Raw genomic sequence first — 17,707 nt, forward strand, 5'->3', positions numbered from 1 at the left:
TGGTTCCAGTACTCCACCAGTTTGGGGACCACACTGGGAATGAACGGGGATGTCCTGGCGGGTAGCGCCGCCTGCAGGCCGCTGTGGCTCCTGAAGGCTTCAGGAGGAAGGAGACGTGTCCCATCTCAGATTAGCTTTAACGGACTGATGGAGGCAGACAGCACCGGAGCAAACATGGGAGAAAAAGCAGAAACAGACGTGGAAATGACTGAAAACCCATTCGAACCTTATATTGAATCCCTCCGTCAGCAGGTGGAGGACCAAGATCCGGTGTTTCTGATCGGAGTCATCGTCGCTTTGGCGGCGGTCATCATCACCTGCGGTGAGAAGTTAGCGGAAGTTAGCTTGTTAGCTTAGCAGGCTAGGCCTTGCGTGTAGCTTAGCACCGTTTCTCACAAAGTGTCGGGCTGTTTGAAAGCGCCAATGTCAACTGGGAGTTTAGCGTCGTTGTGAACTCTCTAAAGGTGACCTAATAAAATAACGTGCGCTTTAAAACCGTACCTGTATTAGCAAGCTAGCAGGCTAACTGCTAAGCTAGCAAACAGCTGTCAGTTGCACAGTACAGTTGTTCAAACTTTGTGCGCAGTTCTGGTTTTGATACGTTTTTGACAAGACCGTGAGCTGATTAAGTCCCCCCCGCTTTCTCCTTTTAGTGTTTCTGAAGTACTTTCTCACCAGTAAAACTGTCCGGACTGCTGTGCTGCTGGTCGGGCTCTGTGACTCCGGGAAAACCCTGCTTTTCAGCCGGGTGAGTGAATGAAACCAAAACGTGGTTCCCACCGCCACGTTGTCTGTCACTGCTCTGATGCCAGACTGTGCTTGGTGTTTTTTTTTTGTTTGTTTGTTTGTTTGTTTTTTAAAGATTGTGCATTTCTTGTTTTGGCAGCTGCTATCAGGAAAGTTCAAGCGCACACAGACCTCCATCACTGATAGCAGTGCTCCATACAAAGCCAAAAATGACAGGGTGAGTACGCAGCTAATGGACCAAAGTAAACTGTGTTAATTAACCTTTCGTGTACTATATGATTTACAGTTATCTCTTCTTCCTCCTATGTTCAGGGCAGCACCTGGACTCTGATAGACCTGCCAGGACATGACAGTCTCCGGCCTCAGTACCTGGAGAAATTCAAATCGGCAGCCAGGTAAGACGCGTGTATGTTTGTCGAATAGGGCTGCATGATAATGGAAAACTCTGACATTGTGATGCATTTTATTCTTCTCCAATACTTAATGCAATGTGTAAAAATACATATATTTTCATGAGTCTGGAAAGAATGAATAATTCAAAAGTGATGTTGTAGGGGAGTGCATCTGCTTTGAAAATGAAAAATAATGTTTAAAAGGACTGTTTGGAACCTCTCTCATCTGACGTAAGACTGGCAAAGGCATACAAACTCTTTTGGAAGACTTTCAGATCTGGTTTTGAATTTATCATGTAGGGTTTTGTGGTGTTGATTTAAATGTTCAAACAAAATAATGGCATCTATTTTGGGAAACTGCTGACAGAGTTCCTGCTTTTGGTCAATATTGACATTGCTGTAGCCCCAAATATTTCCATACAGCTGATGTTGTGTCAACAAACTTGATGTCTTGTAAATAAAATAAAAAACAAAAGTCAGTGTATGTCAGTGTAACCCTAAAATTAGAGTTGATTCAACAGACTTCTCTTGGGGATTAGCCATGGAAAATGTGTGTTTTCTGACAGATTGGCCTTATTTGACATCACACTGGCTGCAATGTGACTGTTTATAAATACATTTAGCTGAGCTCTAATGCAGATACATTTTGTTTTTTTTCCTCATCATCATTCTGTCACTCATCTCTGCAGAGCGATTGTGTTTGTCGTGGACAGCGCTATCTTCCAGAAAGAAGTGAGAGACGTGGCAGAGTTTCTGTACGTTTTGTTGACCGACGCTGTGATCTCCAGAAATGCTCCAGCTCTCGTGGTGGCCTGCAACAAGCAAGGTTCAGCAAACCTTTCCTGTCTGTAAAAATGACTTACTGAAGTTCAAAGTGCTTTATATTAGTTGTTAATTTTCTGCCTACACTGCTTAATGGTAGCACAGCACAGTCATTTACTGGCCTGTTTATTTTACAGACATCACTATGGCAAAGTCTTCCAAACTGATTCAACAGCAGCTGGAAAAGGAAATGTAAGTAACTGCTGCTGTTACTTGTTATACCTGTGATTTAGTGAGGATTTCTCTTAAACTTTCGACACTAGGGAGAGAAATTAAAACAGGAAAAGTATAAAAATCATAACAGAGGGCATGTCTTGACTTTTGTACCTCCTTTACACCCGGTAGTAATGTGTAATCTTTAATCTTGATATGTTATCTGGATAGTTAGAACCAACCCATGAGTCTTTTGCATTTATCCCTTGTACTAAAATGCACTCTCGTTATCCTGATTGAACCTACTATTTGATGTGACCTCAGTATTCAGGCCAGCTTGGCAGAGCTGGCTGGTTTGTCAACAAACAGGGAGCGTCTCAGGTCAACCCTTTTTTTCCCTCCTGCTATCTAATGTTACTGCTGCTACCTGTAGCCGACTTCTCAGGGAGATGAGGTGTGAGGTGACCTTTTGCGCTCACTGGGTTGATTTTTTTCTTAAGAATATGGTCATGCTGTATGGATTTCATTTACACATGTTGGGATCTGATCATAATGTGAGCAGATCATCTCCAAATGTGGTCTGGCTGATCCAGTCATACTTCAGTCTCATCGTGCTCTTGGTGCAGTTCTACATTTCACTAACAGGTGTTTTCTCTCATTCACATAAGTTGTCCGAGTACATATCAAATGTTAATAGCAGGACAAGGAGAAAAAAAAGTTTATGTTGAGCTCAACCACTTTAGCCTAATTATCAAGGTACATAGATGATAATAATTTAATGTAAAGGCAACAATGAAAGTTAAACTTTTAAACATTCTATCGAATAACATTCTTATTTCTGTTGATGAAGTATTTATTACTGCTACATATCACTATCATTTCATTGCTCAGGCCAAATGAAACCTCAAAAATGCCTGATCCTACATTTCCCAAAATGCTGCTTGATAGTGTCTCCTGATTAGACCCTTCCTCCACGGTAAACAACCACGTGAAAAGCTCCTTCAGAGCCATAAAAACAAGACTGCATTCATGAGCTGAGGTGAACTAAAAACTGTAAAACTGAGTTTCACTCCATGTAACAAGTAAAATGTCAATAATAACCTTGTAAATTTGACAATCAATAAGAAAATAAATATGCATTAACACCATCTCTTGTTTTCTCACAGGAATACCTTGAGAGTGACTCGCTCAGCAGCACTGAGCTCTCAGGATGGCTCTGTAGGCGGCAGTCTGTATCTGGGCAAAAAAGGCAAGGACTTCGAGTTCAGCCAGCTGCCCATGAAGGTGGAGTTCCTGGAGTGCAGCGCCCGCGGCTGTAAGGGTGAAGACGGAAAGGCAGACATTGAAGGCCTGGAGAATAGCCTGGCTAAACTGTGAAGCTCAACAACCTCAGTGGGCAGTTTGCCTTAAAGGCACAAACCTCAGATCAGACACCCTCAACAATCAAAGGGAGAAAGACAAACGCCTCTCGGTGGAGTGTCTGTGTAACGTCAGCCTCTTAACTCCATTTAAGCATGAGATATTTGTGCAACACATGAAAGGATTTTCATGATGGAAGACATTCAATACAAAATAGACTATTAAAATAATTGTGGACCTTCTAGAAATGAGAACTGATGAAGCAGTTTGTCAGGTCGCTGTGCAGTGCTGAGAAATGATCCTGCTTATTCAGTATAGTGTGAACATCCACTTTAAAGAGCTTTCTTTGGTTTGTTTAGAAAATACACAGCTTAGGGATTATGCAAGATTTCACCAAATTTATTTTAAGATGTCTCATGTAGTCTGAGCTGTGAAAACAGAGGCGTGAACTGCATTCATTCATTAACTTGGACTGTCTGCCTTGTGCCTTTTTTCTGGTATTGTTATAGACACACGTTTTGCTTGTTTGCAGAATGATTGTTCCTTAGTTTGAGAGTGTGAAGACAGTGCATTTGCAAGGAATGTATGAATTTGCCGTAGTCGTACAAGAGTGAAATTTTGTGTTTGCAGCTGTCTGTCTTGTTGAAGAAACTGAAACTAAAGCTTTTGATGCATATGATGTCCACAGATTTGTGTAAATGTTGAAACATTTCAATGAATGCAACGATTCAGCAAACATTATTCAATCATTAAATTCTCAGTTTCACCATGTTACGAATACATGATTTAGCTGTGTGTCAGTTCACAAAATGCTGATTTACATTCATTTTAAAAACAGCACCATCACTCCTCCCCAGAGGGACGAGGTTAATGCGGCAGACCGCGAAGCAATTCGGATTTCTGGTTGTGTAGTATTGTTTTCAAATGTCTTTGGGAACAGCTTTCAGTTTCTGTGCTTTGATTTCTGCCCGGCACCTGGTTTGGGTTGAGATGTTTTTGTTTACTATAAAAAGCACTGCAGACTTAACTAAAAATGAAATTCATTTTCTTTCATCAGATGTGGTTGCTATACAGGCCAGAAAAATGCATAATTTTACAAAAATATAATGAATCCCGTGTCAGACAAACAAAACATGCATTTCAAAGGGTGACACTTTTATAGGACCTCACACAAAAAACCCAACAGAGTTAAACCCCAAAAACAATTATATATTTAGTTTGTTAAATACTGCTTGAACTGTCCTATAAATCTCATTATTGTGATGTTTGTCTGCTGCTGTAGAGATTTTGTTTTATGTCAACAGTTTGGGCTTTCTGAAAGGAATGCTGGCTAAAAAAAAAGACAAGCCAAGCATCATTTAGCCATAAAGTCCATACATTGATGATACCAGTTCAAACAGCAATAAAAAGGAGTGTATTCTCTAAAGAATTTTAAAAAATTGTAATCTAAAAGTTTGGCAAGTGAAAATAATGTACTGCTCTGACCAAAACTAAAGACTGAGGTGTAAAGTGCTTGAATCTACACCTGGGACAGAGAATAAACAGTCAGACTGGAGCTCTGATCAGCCACTATCACACTTGGTTCTCCTTTCAGCACAGCAGGGCAAAGCCAGTTCACCTTGTCACCATGGCTGATGCTCAGTTTGGGTCCAGACTTCTCCTCCATCGCCTCCTCTGCACCCCCTGCTGCTTCATCCTCCCCTTTCTCTGCCTCAGCCTTCTGTGGGCTCTTCACTTTATCCTGGTGTTGCTCTTTTCTCTTTGCCTTGCTCTTGCCTTTCCTGCGTTGGGGTCCTGTCGCTTGACTTTTGCCCTCTGGAGCCACCACCGGGTGCTTACTGAGGTCCCACAGGGCGACATGGCTGTCGTTACCCCCACTGATGAGCCAGTATGGGTGGGAAAGGAAACTAACAAAGTGAGCTTGTGAGGCTCCCTGACTGTGAGCTTTGAAAGCTCCTTGCTGCTCCAGTTTGGATCCGCTGCCGATTCGCATCAGATGCACCCGTCCGTCCTCTGCGGCACAACCCAGGATGTTTCCACAGCTCGCCACAGACACACAGTGGGCCAGAGGTGGGTTGAAAAGCTGACCAGGGCGCTGCTGATGGTCATCTTCTTCCTCTGCTACGTCCTGGAGGTTGAGAGTCCACAGAGGGCGGGTCTTCTGCAGACCCCACAGCATCACCTGAAGCAACAAGACAATGATATTAGAACAGAAATCTTAGCAATCCAATGAAATCCAATCCAGCTTTATTTGTACAGCAATATTAACAACCACTGATTGAACCAAAGTGCTGTACATACACATACACAGAACAAGGCAAATGAAATAAAAACAAAATATAAAAATACACAAAGCACTAAACAAAATCAGAGATACATAATAAAGGCACTAAAAACAAATAGAATCACAAAATAAAAGGCACTGCAAACAAAATCTGAAATACACAATAAAGGCACTAAAAATAAAGAAAATCAGTGTGTCATGCTGGATGGAAAGCCAGGGAATGAAAGTGTGTTTTAAGATGGGTGTTAGAAATGGACAGGGAAGGGGCCTGTCTAGGTGCAAGGGCAATTTGTTTCATAAAATTGGGGCAACCACAGAGAAGGCTCTGTCCTCTCTGAGCTTCCGCTTAGATTTGGGTGTGCATAGGAACAGCTGATCAGCTGACCTGAGAGACCGGGCAGGAACATAAGGTTAAAGCAGCTCAGAGAGGTCCAGATATATCAAGTGTATATCATGGAATACTCAGACTGGTTCCCTCACCTGCATGTCCAGTCCGACAGACACCAGGTTGTTGGGCCGGTGAGGCCGGAAAGCCACAGAGGAGCAGATGTTGGTGTGTCTGCGCAGAGTCCTGAACACTTTTCCCCCAGGAAGCTCCAGCACCCGCACAGCCCCAGAGTCATCAGCCACCGCCAGGGCGGATCCCGTCTCATTCAGTGCTAAAGCATTGATCTCCTCCTCCCCTGCACCCTGAAACTCCTCCACGAGGCCCTTCAGGTTTCTGGGGTCGAGGACGCTCACCGTGTCTCCATGTGACACATACAGCTGGCTCGGAGCTGCAGGTGAGAACACAACACTCGTGCTGTCGTCTTCACCGGGGAGAGTGAGGCGGCCGATGATGGTTCCCTCTTGGCTCCACACTGTGACCTCGCCACCCTCAGAGCCCGAAGCGAGAAGACCCTCGGGGCCCGGAGACGCCCCGACACACAGGATGGAAGTGGAGTGGCCCTCAGACCACTGCCTGGCCATACTGACCCTGTGAAATGTAGGAGGAGACAGTTTCTTAATAGAAAAATGTCTCGTTATAATGCTCAGCATTTCAATGGCACTTTTAAATGACCATAAAGTAGAACCAGCACCTCTCTAACAAAAACTGATCTAGAGCTGACATTAAAACTCCATTAACCAGTTAGTTAATCAAAATAAATAATCTGCCAGTTCTGACAACCAATTATTCTTCTTTAAAACAAAGGTGCCACACATTATTTTGCAAGTCTTGGCTACAACTGGGGTATTAGTGGCATATATGATGACCCACTTTAGAATAAATAGGACCCTGACATAGTTTGTGCATATTGCCATTCATACAGCTGCATTTGGTGTGTATGTATATGATGGGCGTGCAGTGGGAACCTTTACAAGACTAATCAGTCATAAAAACAGCTGTAAACTGAACATTGTACTCTTGATAACTCTTGCAAACGTAGGGTGTGACTATAGTCCGTTTATTAAACTTGAGTAGTTTAACTTAGTGTATTGAGCCACTGATCATTTAATTGTACAATAGTGATAAATAGCTTCGTGTTTACATTTAGGTAAACATGGTTAACAGTAAAACACTGTAAGGGGTAGAAGAAAAAAAGGTTGGGAAACCTGGCTTGCAGAATCTTACAAAAGCTAAGGTTTGCAGTTGGCTACAGCAATATTAAATCAGCATTATTGCCTACAAACATCAGAATGCAAATGAGCTTTAAAATGTGCACAAATGTTTATTAGAGCCACTTTAACAGCCAGTTTCTGTCTTTTATGATGGGAATTCACTTGCATACAAAGAATAGAGCTCTGACAGTGTTTCTGCAGAAATCAGTCAGTCCAATTTAATGCCTTTTAATGCCATTTTAATGCTATACTGTAAAAATTTTAATGTCACGACTGTGAACTCAACAAAGTACAACGGTTTGTTTTTTTTGTAAAAGATGATTTTTGTATGAAAACTGTTCCTACGTTTCACTATTTCTGAATCCAGAAACCACCCCTGACCACCCACGGGCTGCTGTCATTCTCTGAATTCCATGTTTTCTAGCCATGTTTGCTGGAATTTGCATTTCCCCATTTCCCAGCTCTCCTCCACTTTCCAAACATGCAGTTTTTGGCAACTGTACCTGACCGGCCGGAACAATTATCACAATGTCTCGGCATGATTTTGCAGATGCACATATCTGACGAATCGCAGCCTATAATTATATATTATTCTATTATTATTGTCAAATATTTTTCTTGAAAACTGCAGAAAGAATTTTTAATGCCACTGAGCATCAAATTTAATGATTTTAAATGCCATTTAAGGTCTTAACTTTCACAAAATCAATTTTATGACTATTAATGCTTTTTAATGCCCTGCAGAAACCTTGTCTGAATTCGGTTTTTAATTATCGAGCTCTAAGACGTTGTTGCGAACACATAAAGCTAATGTCAAAGCAAACAGCTGTAGCTCTGCTAACCTGTTAGCCTAAATGAAAACGTGCGGCTTCCCCTTTAGCTGAAGGTTCAACAGCGATAAAAAAAACATGCTGGTGTTGACTTTGTAATAAAAATAATTTATTACAGTGTCACGACCATATTGATAACTTCATAATCAGAGAATTACACTACCTTAGCAAGTGCCGTCCAAACTTTAGCAGGCTGCCATGTGCGGCTCAGTCGCTTATTGATGACATCATAGAGAGACTCACACGATCACCCTGTGTTTAGCCTGCCAGGCGGTATGAGGAGGCTCTGTTTTGGTGAGAAATTGGAGAGTTTTAGTACTAATCATGACTGGAAAAACCTATGCTGCACACAAATGTGTGTAATATGTAACCCAAAATATTTCACTAATAAAGGTTGCTGTATAAATTGGACTGAAACACTGTTGGTGAGGCTAATTTCAGGGAATCTTTCCCTCATATTAGTGTCTTTGAAAATCTTTTACTGATTATTCTAAGAACTTTTTCTTTCTTGAAGACTTTTTTGAAAACCTCTTATCCAAAACGCTTCTTCAGTTCTAACAATGTTGTTTTTCAGACAAGGAAACAATATTTTTTGGTGCCTGTAAATGAAGACAGCAGGAGGGTTAATAAATCTCAAAGTAGGAGGTTACATGAAAGCGAAAATCTATTTTTGAGTGAAAAACTGCTTTTTTTTTTTTTTTTTTTTAAGCATATCTGGCTTATTTTAAGACACCTAAGCTTGACAATCTTGGTAAAATATAGCTTAAAATAAATTTCTCAGCTACTTTTGAGGTCTCAATATTCTAAATATCATATCTTACTAAGCCATTTTTCTCTTGTTCTATTGGCAGATTTTTTCACTTATTTCAAGGTAAAAGTTCTTTGAAATAAGTTTTTGTTTCTTGATTTGAGAGGGGCATTTTCTCCCATGTAAAACACCACTTATCGTTGACTATGATGCATTCCCACTGCAGACAGTTTCATCACCATTAACACCTTGAGTCATCGCTCACCTGGCAGTTTCACAAGCACTTCAGACGTGTGAATGTTGGGTGGGTAATAAGCCATTAGTCATGTGATTTTGGTGTCACAATAAATTCGTCTAAATCTCTGTTAGAACTGAGGAAGATGTTTGGATAAGAGGTGAAACATCTTCAAGAAACTGAAGGAGAAGTCTCGTTACCTTCTACTGCAGCTCTGTGGTTTATAATGACCTGGATGACTGAGAAGTTACACATGCATGTTTCCACTGACTGGGCTCTTGAGTCACAACATTAAAAAAATATAGGTGTTAATGTGAAACAGATTGGCAGCCTTTACATGAGTTCAATAATATGATGTAATGTATAGTAAACAGTGTGAATGCAGTAACGTCTTGGACAGATGAAATCTTATATTTAAGGCAATTGTAGAAGTTTGTGCTTTATACTTAGAGGATTAACACATCAGTTCCTACAAATTCTGCAGAAAATGAAAAAGGAAAGCACAGAGGAGGCAGATCATGGGATCATTGTGCAGCGTGTCCCCCGCCTGGCCTTGGTCTCCACAATGGCTGCTGTCCGCTGATTCATCCAAAGCTGCAGATCTGATGAGTGTGGGCCATTTCTGGGTCAGTGAGCAGCATGCCATACTGCTGCACTGAATAGGGAACAGTGAGCAGAGGCCATAGCTTTCAGGCCCTCACCGAGGACACGCACAAACTAACTGCTCGCACACAACACACACACTATTACACCGTCAACACACACTGTACATCCTCACAAAGCAGCAGCAGTTCTCACGCAGCTTTTTGAATGTAAGTACTCTACAGCCGTTTACTATTTTCTGCTGATGAGCTGTGCGTTAGTTACAGTTTCCTCCATAGTGAGAGGTTCCTGTTGTGAAGCATATTAATGTGTGCTGATGTAAAGAGGTGCTGAAGCTGTCAGGAGGTTGTTTCACAGTTTGCTGTCTATTAATACTCAGACTTTTTGTCAGTTAACAACTCCTCCATGATGACAGTGAGAGGATGTGTCTTCTTATTTTGACTCTAAACCAAGTTTTTTTGTAATATTGCAGGCATAAGGTAAGATTTATGTTTACTGTAATGGGCTTAAATTGAGATGCATTTGGGTCTTTCTTGAGTATATACATAAAAAACACTGCAAGTCAGAATTCCTTGTCTTACTCTGAGCAGTATGAGGTTAGACAAATTGATCGGTAGCTCCAGAAATGAGCGTATTAACGCTGCTGTGATGGTAAACAGGACTCATACTAGTTACAGATGAATTACTTTCACCTAATGGACTCTTTCCAGAGATTGTTCATGTAGACAGAGACGCAAATAGCTTCTTCTGATGAAGCACATCTGATGCAAATTAAGACTAATTTAATATAATTTAGTCCCTCTTAACTAATATATATTACAATTTAACATATGAATTATGCACTAGCATGTACATATTCACCATCATTGCCAAAATGTCTATCAAAGCAAACTATTACATGCCGATCAACAAAATAACATTTTTCAGCAACGTCACACACTCCTGCATCAAGTTTGAATAAAGCATTTTTTTGTAAAAATTAAAAAAACAACTTGAATTTAACAGTTTAAATTATTAAATAAGATAAGTAGTTATCAGTCTTTCTATAGTAAAAATAAATACATTTTCAAATTTATGAAAAACAAATAGAAAAAATGGAAATTTTATTGTCATTCAGCCTTACAGGTTTTTATTGTTACATCACCATAAAGTTAAAATACTTTGAGATAGATAGATAGATAGATAGATAGATAGATAGATAGATAGATAGATAGATAGATAGATAGATAGATAGATAGATAGATAGATAGATAGATAGATAGATAGATAGATAGATAGATAGATAGATAGATAGATAGATAGATAGATAGATAGATGAATGATGTTGGATATGGCATTTTTGTAAAACAAACAAAAAACAAACAAGAAGCAAGCAAGCAAACAAACAACAACAAAGAAATGAATCATTAACATCTCTGTCCCATCATTTTTATCACTTGTTTATGGTATTTCAAGCCAAAAGAAGCATATTATCAAAATAAAAGCTTGGTGTAAATAAAAATGTGGCAAGAGTATCAATATTTTGGGCTTAGTTATGTATGTGTATATGCTATTTGCACATAAATGTTGTGTTTTGATCTCAAATTTTGATCTCAAGTAGTGAACATCACAGTGTCCAGTTTCTTTGTTTAGCTTTGCTGTCCTTCTCTACCTGCATGTGTTTCAGTATCTTCCTGCACATTTGCTTGTAAAGTTCAGCACACTGGGAGTTTCTGGGAATCTTGTGTGTCTGAGCAGATTTGTCCAGTGATGCTGATTCTGATTCTCCTCCCCAGAAGATTTGGACCTTGAAACATTCACACAGCAGACGGCATGAAGTCGCCCTATTTCCCTGCGAGATCGGTGCTTTTTCGCAAAGAGCCAAACGGAGTGACATACAGAGTCCCGGCTCTGCTCTACCTGCCAAACTCCAGGTCGTTTCTGGCTTTTTGTGAAGAGAGACTCAGTCCGTCTGACTCTCAGGCTCATCTGCTGGTTATGAGAAAAGGAACTTTCTACAGGAACTATGTGGAGGTCAGTGATGTTCATGAACTCAGGACTGCAGATGTAAAACCTGTGATACTATCGTGTTTTGTACAAGTACAAACTCTGTTGCTTTACCACTTTTATTATTTATTAATATTAGGCATTTATTTTCAAATATATTACTCCATCAACTACATAAGAACAGGCCAATCAGAATGCATTTCTTTTATAATGACTCATAATGGAGTAAATATTCATTTCGATCAGGATAGAAAGGTTACAGAGGAAAAATAAATCATAAGGCATTTTTGATGCAACAACAGTATATTTTATGTGTTTCCTCTAAGATTAAAATTCCACTTCACTGAAATTATATGTAAAACAACACAATTATTAAGAGACGAGCCCAATTGAAACACATTCAGTGAAAATGTTATTGAAATATTTTACCACTAAGGTCATAGCTAAATGTAACATTGTGCTGAGAAGCATCTCTGAATAATAATGCAGTGCAAAATGAGCATAGAGCATAAAAAGAATAAATAAAAACAGTGTGGCTGCTAATTGTGTACTATCGCTGAATGACACTGAAATCACTCATTTGTCGAAATATGAAAAACTGTATAAAAAAAAAGAAGCACATAATTTTTTAATCTTGTGATCTTATCAATGAAATTCAAAGGACCTTGTGTGGTAAGAATAAAATGGATTTGTAAAAACCTGTGTAAATAAAACTAAATTTAACTGTAAAAGTTAACTTTCTCCTTCAAATTTTGAGAGGACTAGTTAAATACAGCTGAAGGCTCCAGAAGAAGCCCGTAAGAAGATACTGAGTTATTTCGTCAGATAAACGGAAGAGAAAATGAGTATTTTATCCCTTTAACATTAAATGTTGCAAATGTCACCAGCCTTATTTTTCATTCGTGTTGTCACCATCATCTCCTTTTTGCTGCAGTGGGAGGATATTTGTGTTCTGGGCACTGCTTTCCTGCCTGGCCACCGCTCTATGAATCCCTGTCCGGTGTATGATGAGTTCACAGGAACCCTCTTCCTCTTCTTCATCGCTGTCCTGGGCCACACCTCAGAGTCCTACCAGCTGGTGACGGGGAAGAACGTGACCCGACTCTGCTACATCTCCAGCACTGACGGCGGCGACACCTGGAGCGCTGTCACAGACCTCACAATGAGGGTCATAGGAGACACTATCAAAGGTCAGGCACTTCATATAGGGAACATCCATTTTAAAACACAAGGCAGATGTGTTATTATGATTATTGCAAACATAGAAAAGTATTTTTTTAAAACAAAAATTTAAAATGTGATGTGAGTTTCCAACATGACGATCAGGATCCAAACACCTGATCAGCAGCTAAAAACAAACTTCTGCTGCACAAAATAAAATGTGTTTTTTATTTAATTTTTTTTCTCGTAAACACATCCTCATATTCAGGGGGATAAAAAAAATAAAGTTGCAGGTTTTTAATGTTGTTTTACATTAGACATGTAAATTCAGTCCACTTTTGTAATTTTATTGATATTTTCATCTATTTTAAAAATACAAAATACAAAAAAAATCTGTAAAATGAAAAGGAAATACAACTGATTAAAGATGAACTTATCTAACCTAACAAATAAAATCTGAGCTGTGCAAGATTGTAACAGGAAAGTTGTGTTTTACGTACCTTTGCACTGCATTTTAGAGCATATCTGCCCTTGAATATGCAGTGATAAATAAGTTTGTTATGAAGAATAGCTTAGCATTTGTTCTTTCCCCAGTCTTCATTTTGGCTGTGGAAGCAAACTGATTTTTAGAGCAAATGATTGGGACAAACAGCTGAAGTTGTTAGAAAGGCCTGTCTTTTGAGCTCTGGCTGATAACATCAGCCCACAAACTTATATTTCAGAGATTGTGGGAATTTGTGAAAGTGACAGTATCTCCTACTTGGCAAAATGATCTGAAGATGTGTCAACAAATCCACTGGGAAATGACTGTAATGTTAAATTCAAAAGTACTATTATAACAGATTGGGCTACTTTTGAAAGTATTAACACTGTTCATTTGTACTGGTTTCACTGGTGGTGTTTTTTTTATTTACTCCTGCAAATAGAAGTGTTGTTTTATGACTCAAAAAGACTGAATCTTGCCTTTGGGCTTTATGTACTGGCCCCTGAAATTGATGCATTTGAACTGTTCATTTTCTTTCTTCCTTCCTGGCAGAATGGGCCACGTTCGCTCTCGGTCCAGGTCACGGCATCCAGCTGAAGTCAGGTCGTCTGCTCGTTCCTGCCTACGCCTACCACATCGAGTGCAAAGAGTGCTTCGGACAGCTCTGCCAGACCACTCCTCATGCCTTCTGCTTTCACAGCGACACCCACGGGAGAAGCTGGCGTTTTGGGGAGGCGGTACCGGGCCCAGAGAGTGTGGAGTGTCAGATGGTGTCTGTGGACGAGGAGGACGGCACTAATGTGTTGTACTGTAACGCTCGCAGCCCTCTGGGGTACAGAGTTCAGGCCCTCAGTCTGGACGATGGAGCCGTGTTCCAGGAGGGGCAGCTAGTGCAGCGGCTGGTGGAGCCTCGAAACGGTTGTCATGGTAGTATTATTGGATTTCCTGCCCCGTTACATCTGCATCAACGCCTTAACAATCACCTACAGCAACCTGTGAACCGCTCCAGACACTGGACATCCCACATGGCCCACTCTTTTCACACCAGTTCTGTTGCATCCACATCCATCACAGCATCTCAACCTCCAAACATCACTTCAGCTCTCAATAGTCTGTCACCCCATCATTACTCCTCCCCGGATTTCCTCACCCCCACCTGGGTAGTGTACTCCCACCCAACGTGGACCACTGCACGCAAGGATCTCGGCGTGTTCCTCAGCCTTTTTCCCCGTGATCCAGACAGCTGGCGTGGCCCTTGGGTGATCTACGAGGGCCCCAGCGCCTACTCCGACCTGGCCTACCTGGAGCTGTCACCCTCACCTGGAGCGCCGCCTGCTGTGGCCTTCGCCTGCCTGTTTGAGTGCGGCACCAAAACCGCCTACGATGAGATCTGCTTCAGCATCTTCACCCTCTATGAGCTCATTGACAATCTGCCTCGAGTTGTGCAGCCGCGAAATGACGGATATAAAAGACAGCAGAGTCAGGCGTCTGAGATGGATTGTAGATGTGATGCTCAGAATGTTTTCCAGCAGGTACCACATGTGAAGAAGAGGAGAAAGAAGAGCAAACTGATGGAGATGTGCTCTGTTTCTTAAATATAGTCTTTAATATAGTCTTTAAGCTTGTAATGCGCAGATTTGATATAGTTTTCTATATATACTCAGTGGCTACTTTATTAATCAAATATTAATCTTCCGCCATAAGGTTTACTGTCATGATGCCTGTAAAGTTCAGGTTTAGACAAATATAGAGTTCTGCTCTGTATAACTCTGACCTCAGTAATAAGACAAACATCTGAATTTAGACAATTCCAACATAAACTGAACATTTACATTCAGAATCTTAGAATTTACGACTGAACTGTGGTAAAAATGTAAATATACTGTAGATGTACGGTGCCTTTACAAAGCATGGGAGTTCTCCTATTTTATTGCTTTTCAGAACCGGTCAATTTAAATTGGCTGTTTGGACATGAATTTACAAAAAAAAAGACTAATGTCAAAGTGACAGATTTTAACAAAGAAATGTCTATTAATTCTAAATATGACATGTAAAATAAATGTGACTGTACAAGAAAGAGGCTGATAAGAAAGGCCACCATGATACCTATGACTCCACTGAAGGAGTTATAACTTTAGTGACTGAGATGGGAGAGTCTGAGGAGTCAAAGATTTATGGGATATTGGCAAAGAGAAAGCCACTGATGAAAAAGTCCAAATTAAATCTCGACTAAAGTTTGCCAGAAAGCATGTGGGAGGCTCTGAAGTCAAGTGGAAGGAGGTTCTTTGGTCTGATGAGACCAAAAGTGAGTTTTTAGCCACCAGCTTAGACACCAAACACTGCATATCATCTCAAATACAACATCCCCACTGTGAAGCATGGTGGTGGCAGCATCATGATGTAGGGATGCTTCTTAGCAGCAGGTCCTGGAAGGCTTGTAAAAGTAGAGGGTGAAATGAATGAAGCAAAGTATGAGGAAATCTTTGAGTGCAACCTGACTGCATCTGCAAGACAATTGTGACTTGAGAGAAGATTTGTTTCCCAGCAAGACAACGACCAAAGCATACAGCCAAAGCTACACAGAAAGGGTTTAGAGACAACAAGGTGATTGTTCTGGAGTGGCCGAGTCAGAGCCCAGACCTGAATCCAACGGAGAATTTGTGGCTGGACTTGAAAAGTGATCCCTGTGCAACCTGACAGCTTTCCAAACTGGCTTGCTGAGACCTATCCACACAGGCTCAATGGGGTAATTACAGCCAAAGACACATCTACGAAATACCGACTTGAAGGTTGTGAATACTTATGCAATCATTTATTTTTCAATTTATAATGTGTTTTAACTTTGACATCAAAGAATCTTTTTGTAAATTGTTGTCAGAGAGGCTTGACGATGATTCACTGTTGAAAAGCAGTAAAATGGGAAAACTCTCATAGGGGGGCAAATACTTCTAATAGGCCCTGCAGATATAGAAATAATAATAAATAATAAAGTGGCCACTAAGTCAACATCCACCATGTTTTCTTTTGCACTGTACATCCTGCTGACAAGAGTGGCTGGTCTTATGACTAATGCAGATTCTGTAGTGTTATTGAGTGGGTTTTAGTTGCAGTATCTGCAACACAATATGAGATGAAAAGCCTTTCAGTTCAGTTCAGTATGTTGAGTGTCTGTTATGATTTTGTAAAACACATAAAATGTCATTAAAATTCCCAACCCTCAAATTTTTCTCTGTTTAGTGGGAGTGTTCTTTAGCTAATGGTGCTTAGAGCCGATGGGAAATTAATCAGAAACCACTCAGATTCCACTTTTTGCAGTGTGAAGATATGTTGTCTGTGAATGGAATATTTTGGAATGATATTTTCAAATAAGTAACCTTGAAGTATAACTTTTGGGGTCATTTTTCCATATTTGTTAATGTTTCATAGACTAAATTAAGAAAATAAATGCTACATTAATTGATAAAGATGGTGGTGATTCAGATGGGAGCATGTCAAAGCTATGTCCTTTGTTTATGCAAGTAAAAGTACACATATCAGCATCAAAATACACTTAAAATACACAAAATAATTACTTCAGGGAATGGCATGTTTCTGAATAAAGAATATTAAATTATTAGATTGTAATTACTGATGCAGTATTATGTTCACTGTAGTACTGAGTGTGGTAAAGTTGGTTTAACTATAGATACAAGTACTTTACCTACTGAGCCGCTTATGGATTCCACCTTGGAGATCAACAAAGTTTTATGTTTAATTTGTAATCTTGCATCATAATGTGTTTGTTGATTATATTTTGCAACATTAAACAAAATCTGCAAAGTAACTAAAGTTTGTCAAATAAATGTGGAGTAGAAAGTACAATATTTGCCTCACAACTGTAGTGCAACAAGTATAAAGTAACATAAAATGGAAACACTGAAACTGTACTTAGAGTGTATGCATTTAGTTACTACCACACAAACCCCGAGCATATTATCAGGGTTTTTCCTATGAATTCAAGTGTTATGTTCCAAGATTATATATATCTCATCAGCTGTTTTAGATACTCCAGAGCGCTGCCTACCGTTTCTTCTTCCTCTCATCAGTTATGGTGACAAATGTCTGCAGACAAAACCTCAACATGACGTCCGTTTGCACTAATTGACCTTATGGTGAGATTGTTTTGTGAACTGCTGTTTTCCAGATCAAGGAGAACGTTCAGTCTCAAAGAGAATCATGCTCTACTTGTCTCATTTCATCAGCAACGAGTTATTTTTTGAAACAGACCACAGCAGATTGAAACTCTGCCTGAACATTTTCTATCT

General features: G+C 40.0%; 3 protein-coding genes across 3 annotated transcripts; 2 read left to right on the top strand and 1 right to left on the bottom strand.

Moving 5' to 3' along the window:
* Window positions 1-24: 24 nt before the first annotated feature.
* Window positions 25-4,244, top strand: srprb (SRP receptor subunit beta). Its single transcript, XM_023273162.3, has 7 exons — window positions 25-322; window positions 654-748; window positions 887-964; window positions 1,060-1,142; window positions 1,829-1,965; window positions 2,099-2,153; window positions 3,281-4,244. The coding sequence occupies exons 1-7, from the start codon at window positions 40-42 to the stop codon at window positions 3,489-3,491; spliced, it is 942 nt and encodes a 313-aa protein (XP_023128930.2). The 5' UTR covers window positions 25-39; the 3' UTR covers window positions 3,492-4,244.
* Window positions 4,245-4,496: 252 nt separating this feature from the next.
* On the bottom strand, window positions 4,497-8,455 carry wdr53 (WD repeat domain 53). The gene is made up of 3 exons (XM_023273150.3): window positions 8,350-8,455; window positions 6,238-6,733; window positions 4,497-5,655 (listed from the first exon to the last, which is right to left on the bottom strand). Exons 2-3 carry the CDS (start codon window positions 6,724-6,726, stop codon window positions 4,993-4,995), a joined length of 1,152 nt encoding a protein of 383 aa, XP_023128918.2. The 5' UTR covers window positions 6,727-6,733; window positions 8,350-8,455; the 3' UTR covers window positions 4,497-4,992.
* Window positions 8,456-11,562: 3,107 nt separating this feature from the next.
* On the top strand, window positions 11,563-17,233 carry neu4 (sialidase 4). Its single transcript, XM_023273175.3, has 3 exons — window positions 11,563-11,785; window positions 12,693-12,948; window positions 13,956-17,233. The coding sequence occupies exons 1-3, from the start codon at window positions 11,585-11,587 to the stop codon at window positions 14,996-14,998; spliced, it is 1,500 nt and encodes a 499-aa protein (XP_023128943.2). The 5' UTR covers window positions 11,563-11,584; the 3' UTR covers window positions 14,999-17,233.
* Window positions 17,234-17,707: the final 474 nt, after the last annotated feature.

Source organism: Amphiprion ocellaris, chromosome 7, assembly GCF_022539595.1.
Source record: "Amphiprion ocellaris isolate individual 3 ecotype Okinawa chromosome 7, ASM2253959v1, whole genome shotgun sequence".
Classification (NCBI taxonomy): domain Eukaryota; kingdom Metazoa; phylum Chordata; class Actinopteri; family Pomacentridae; genus Amphiprion; species Amphiprion ocellaris.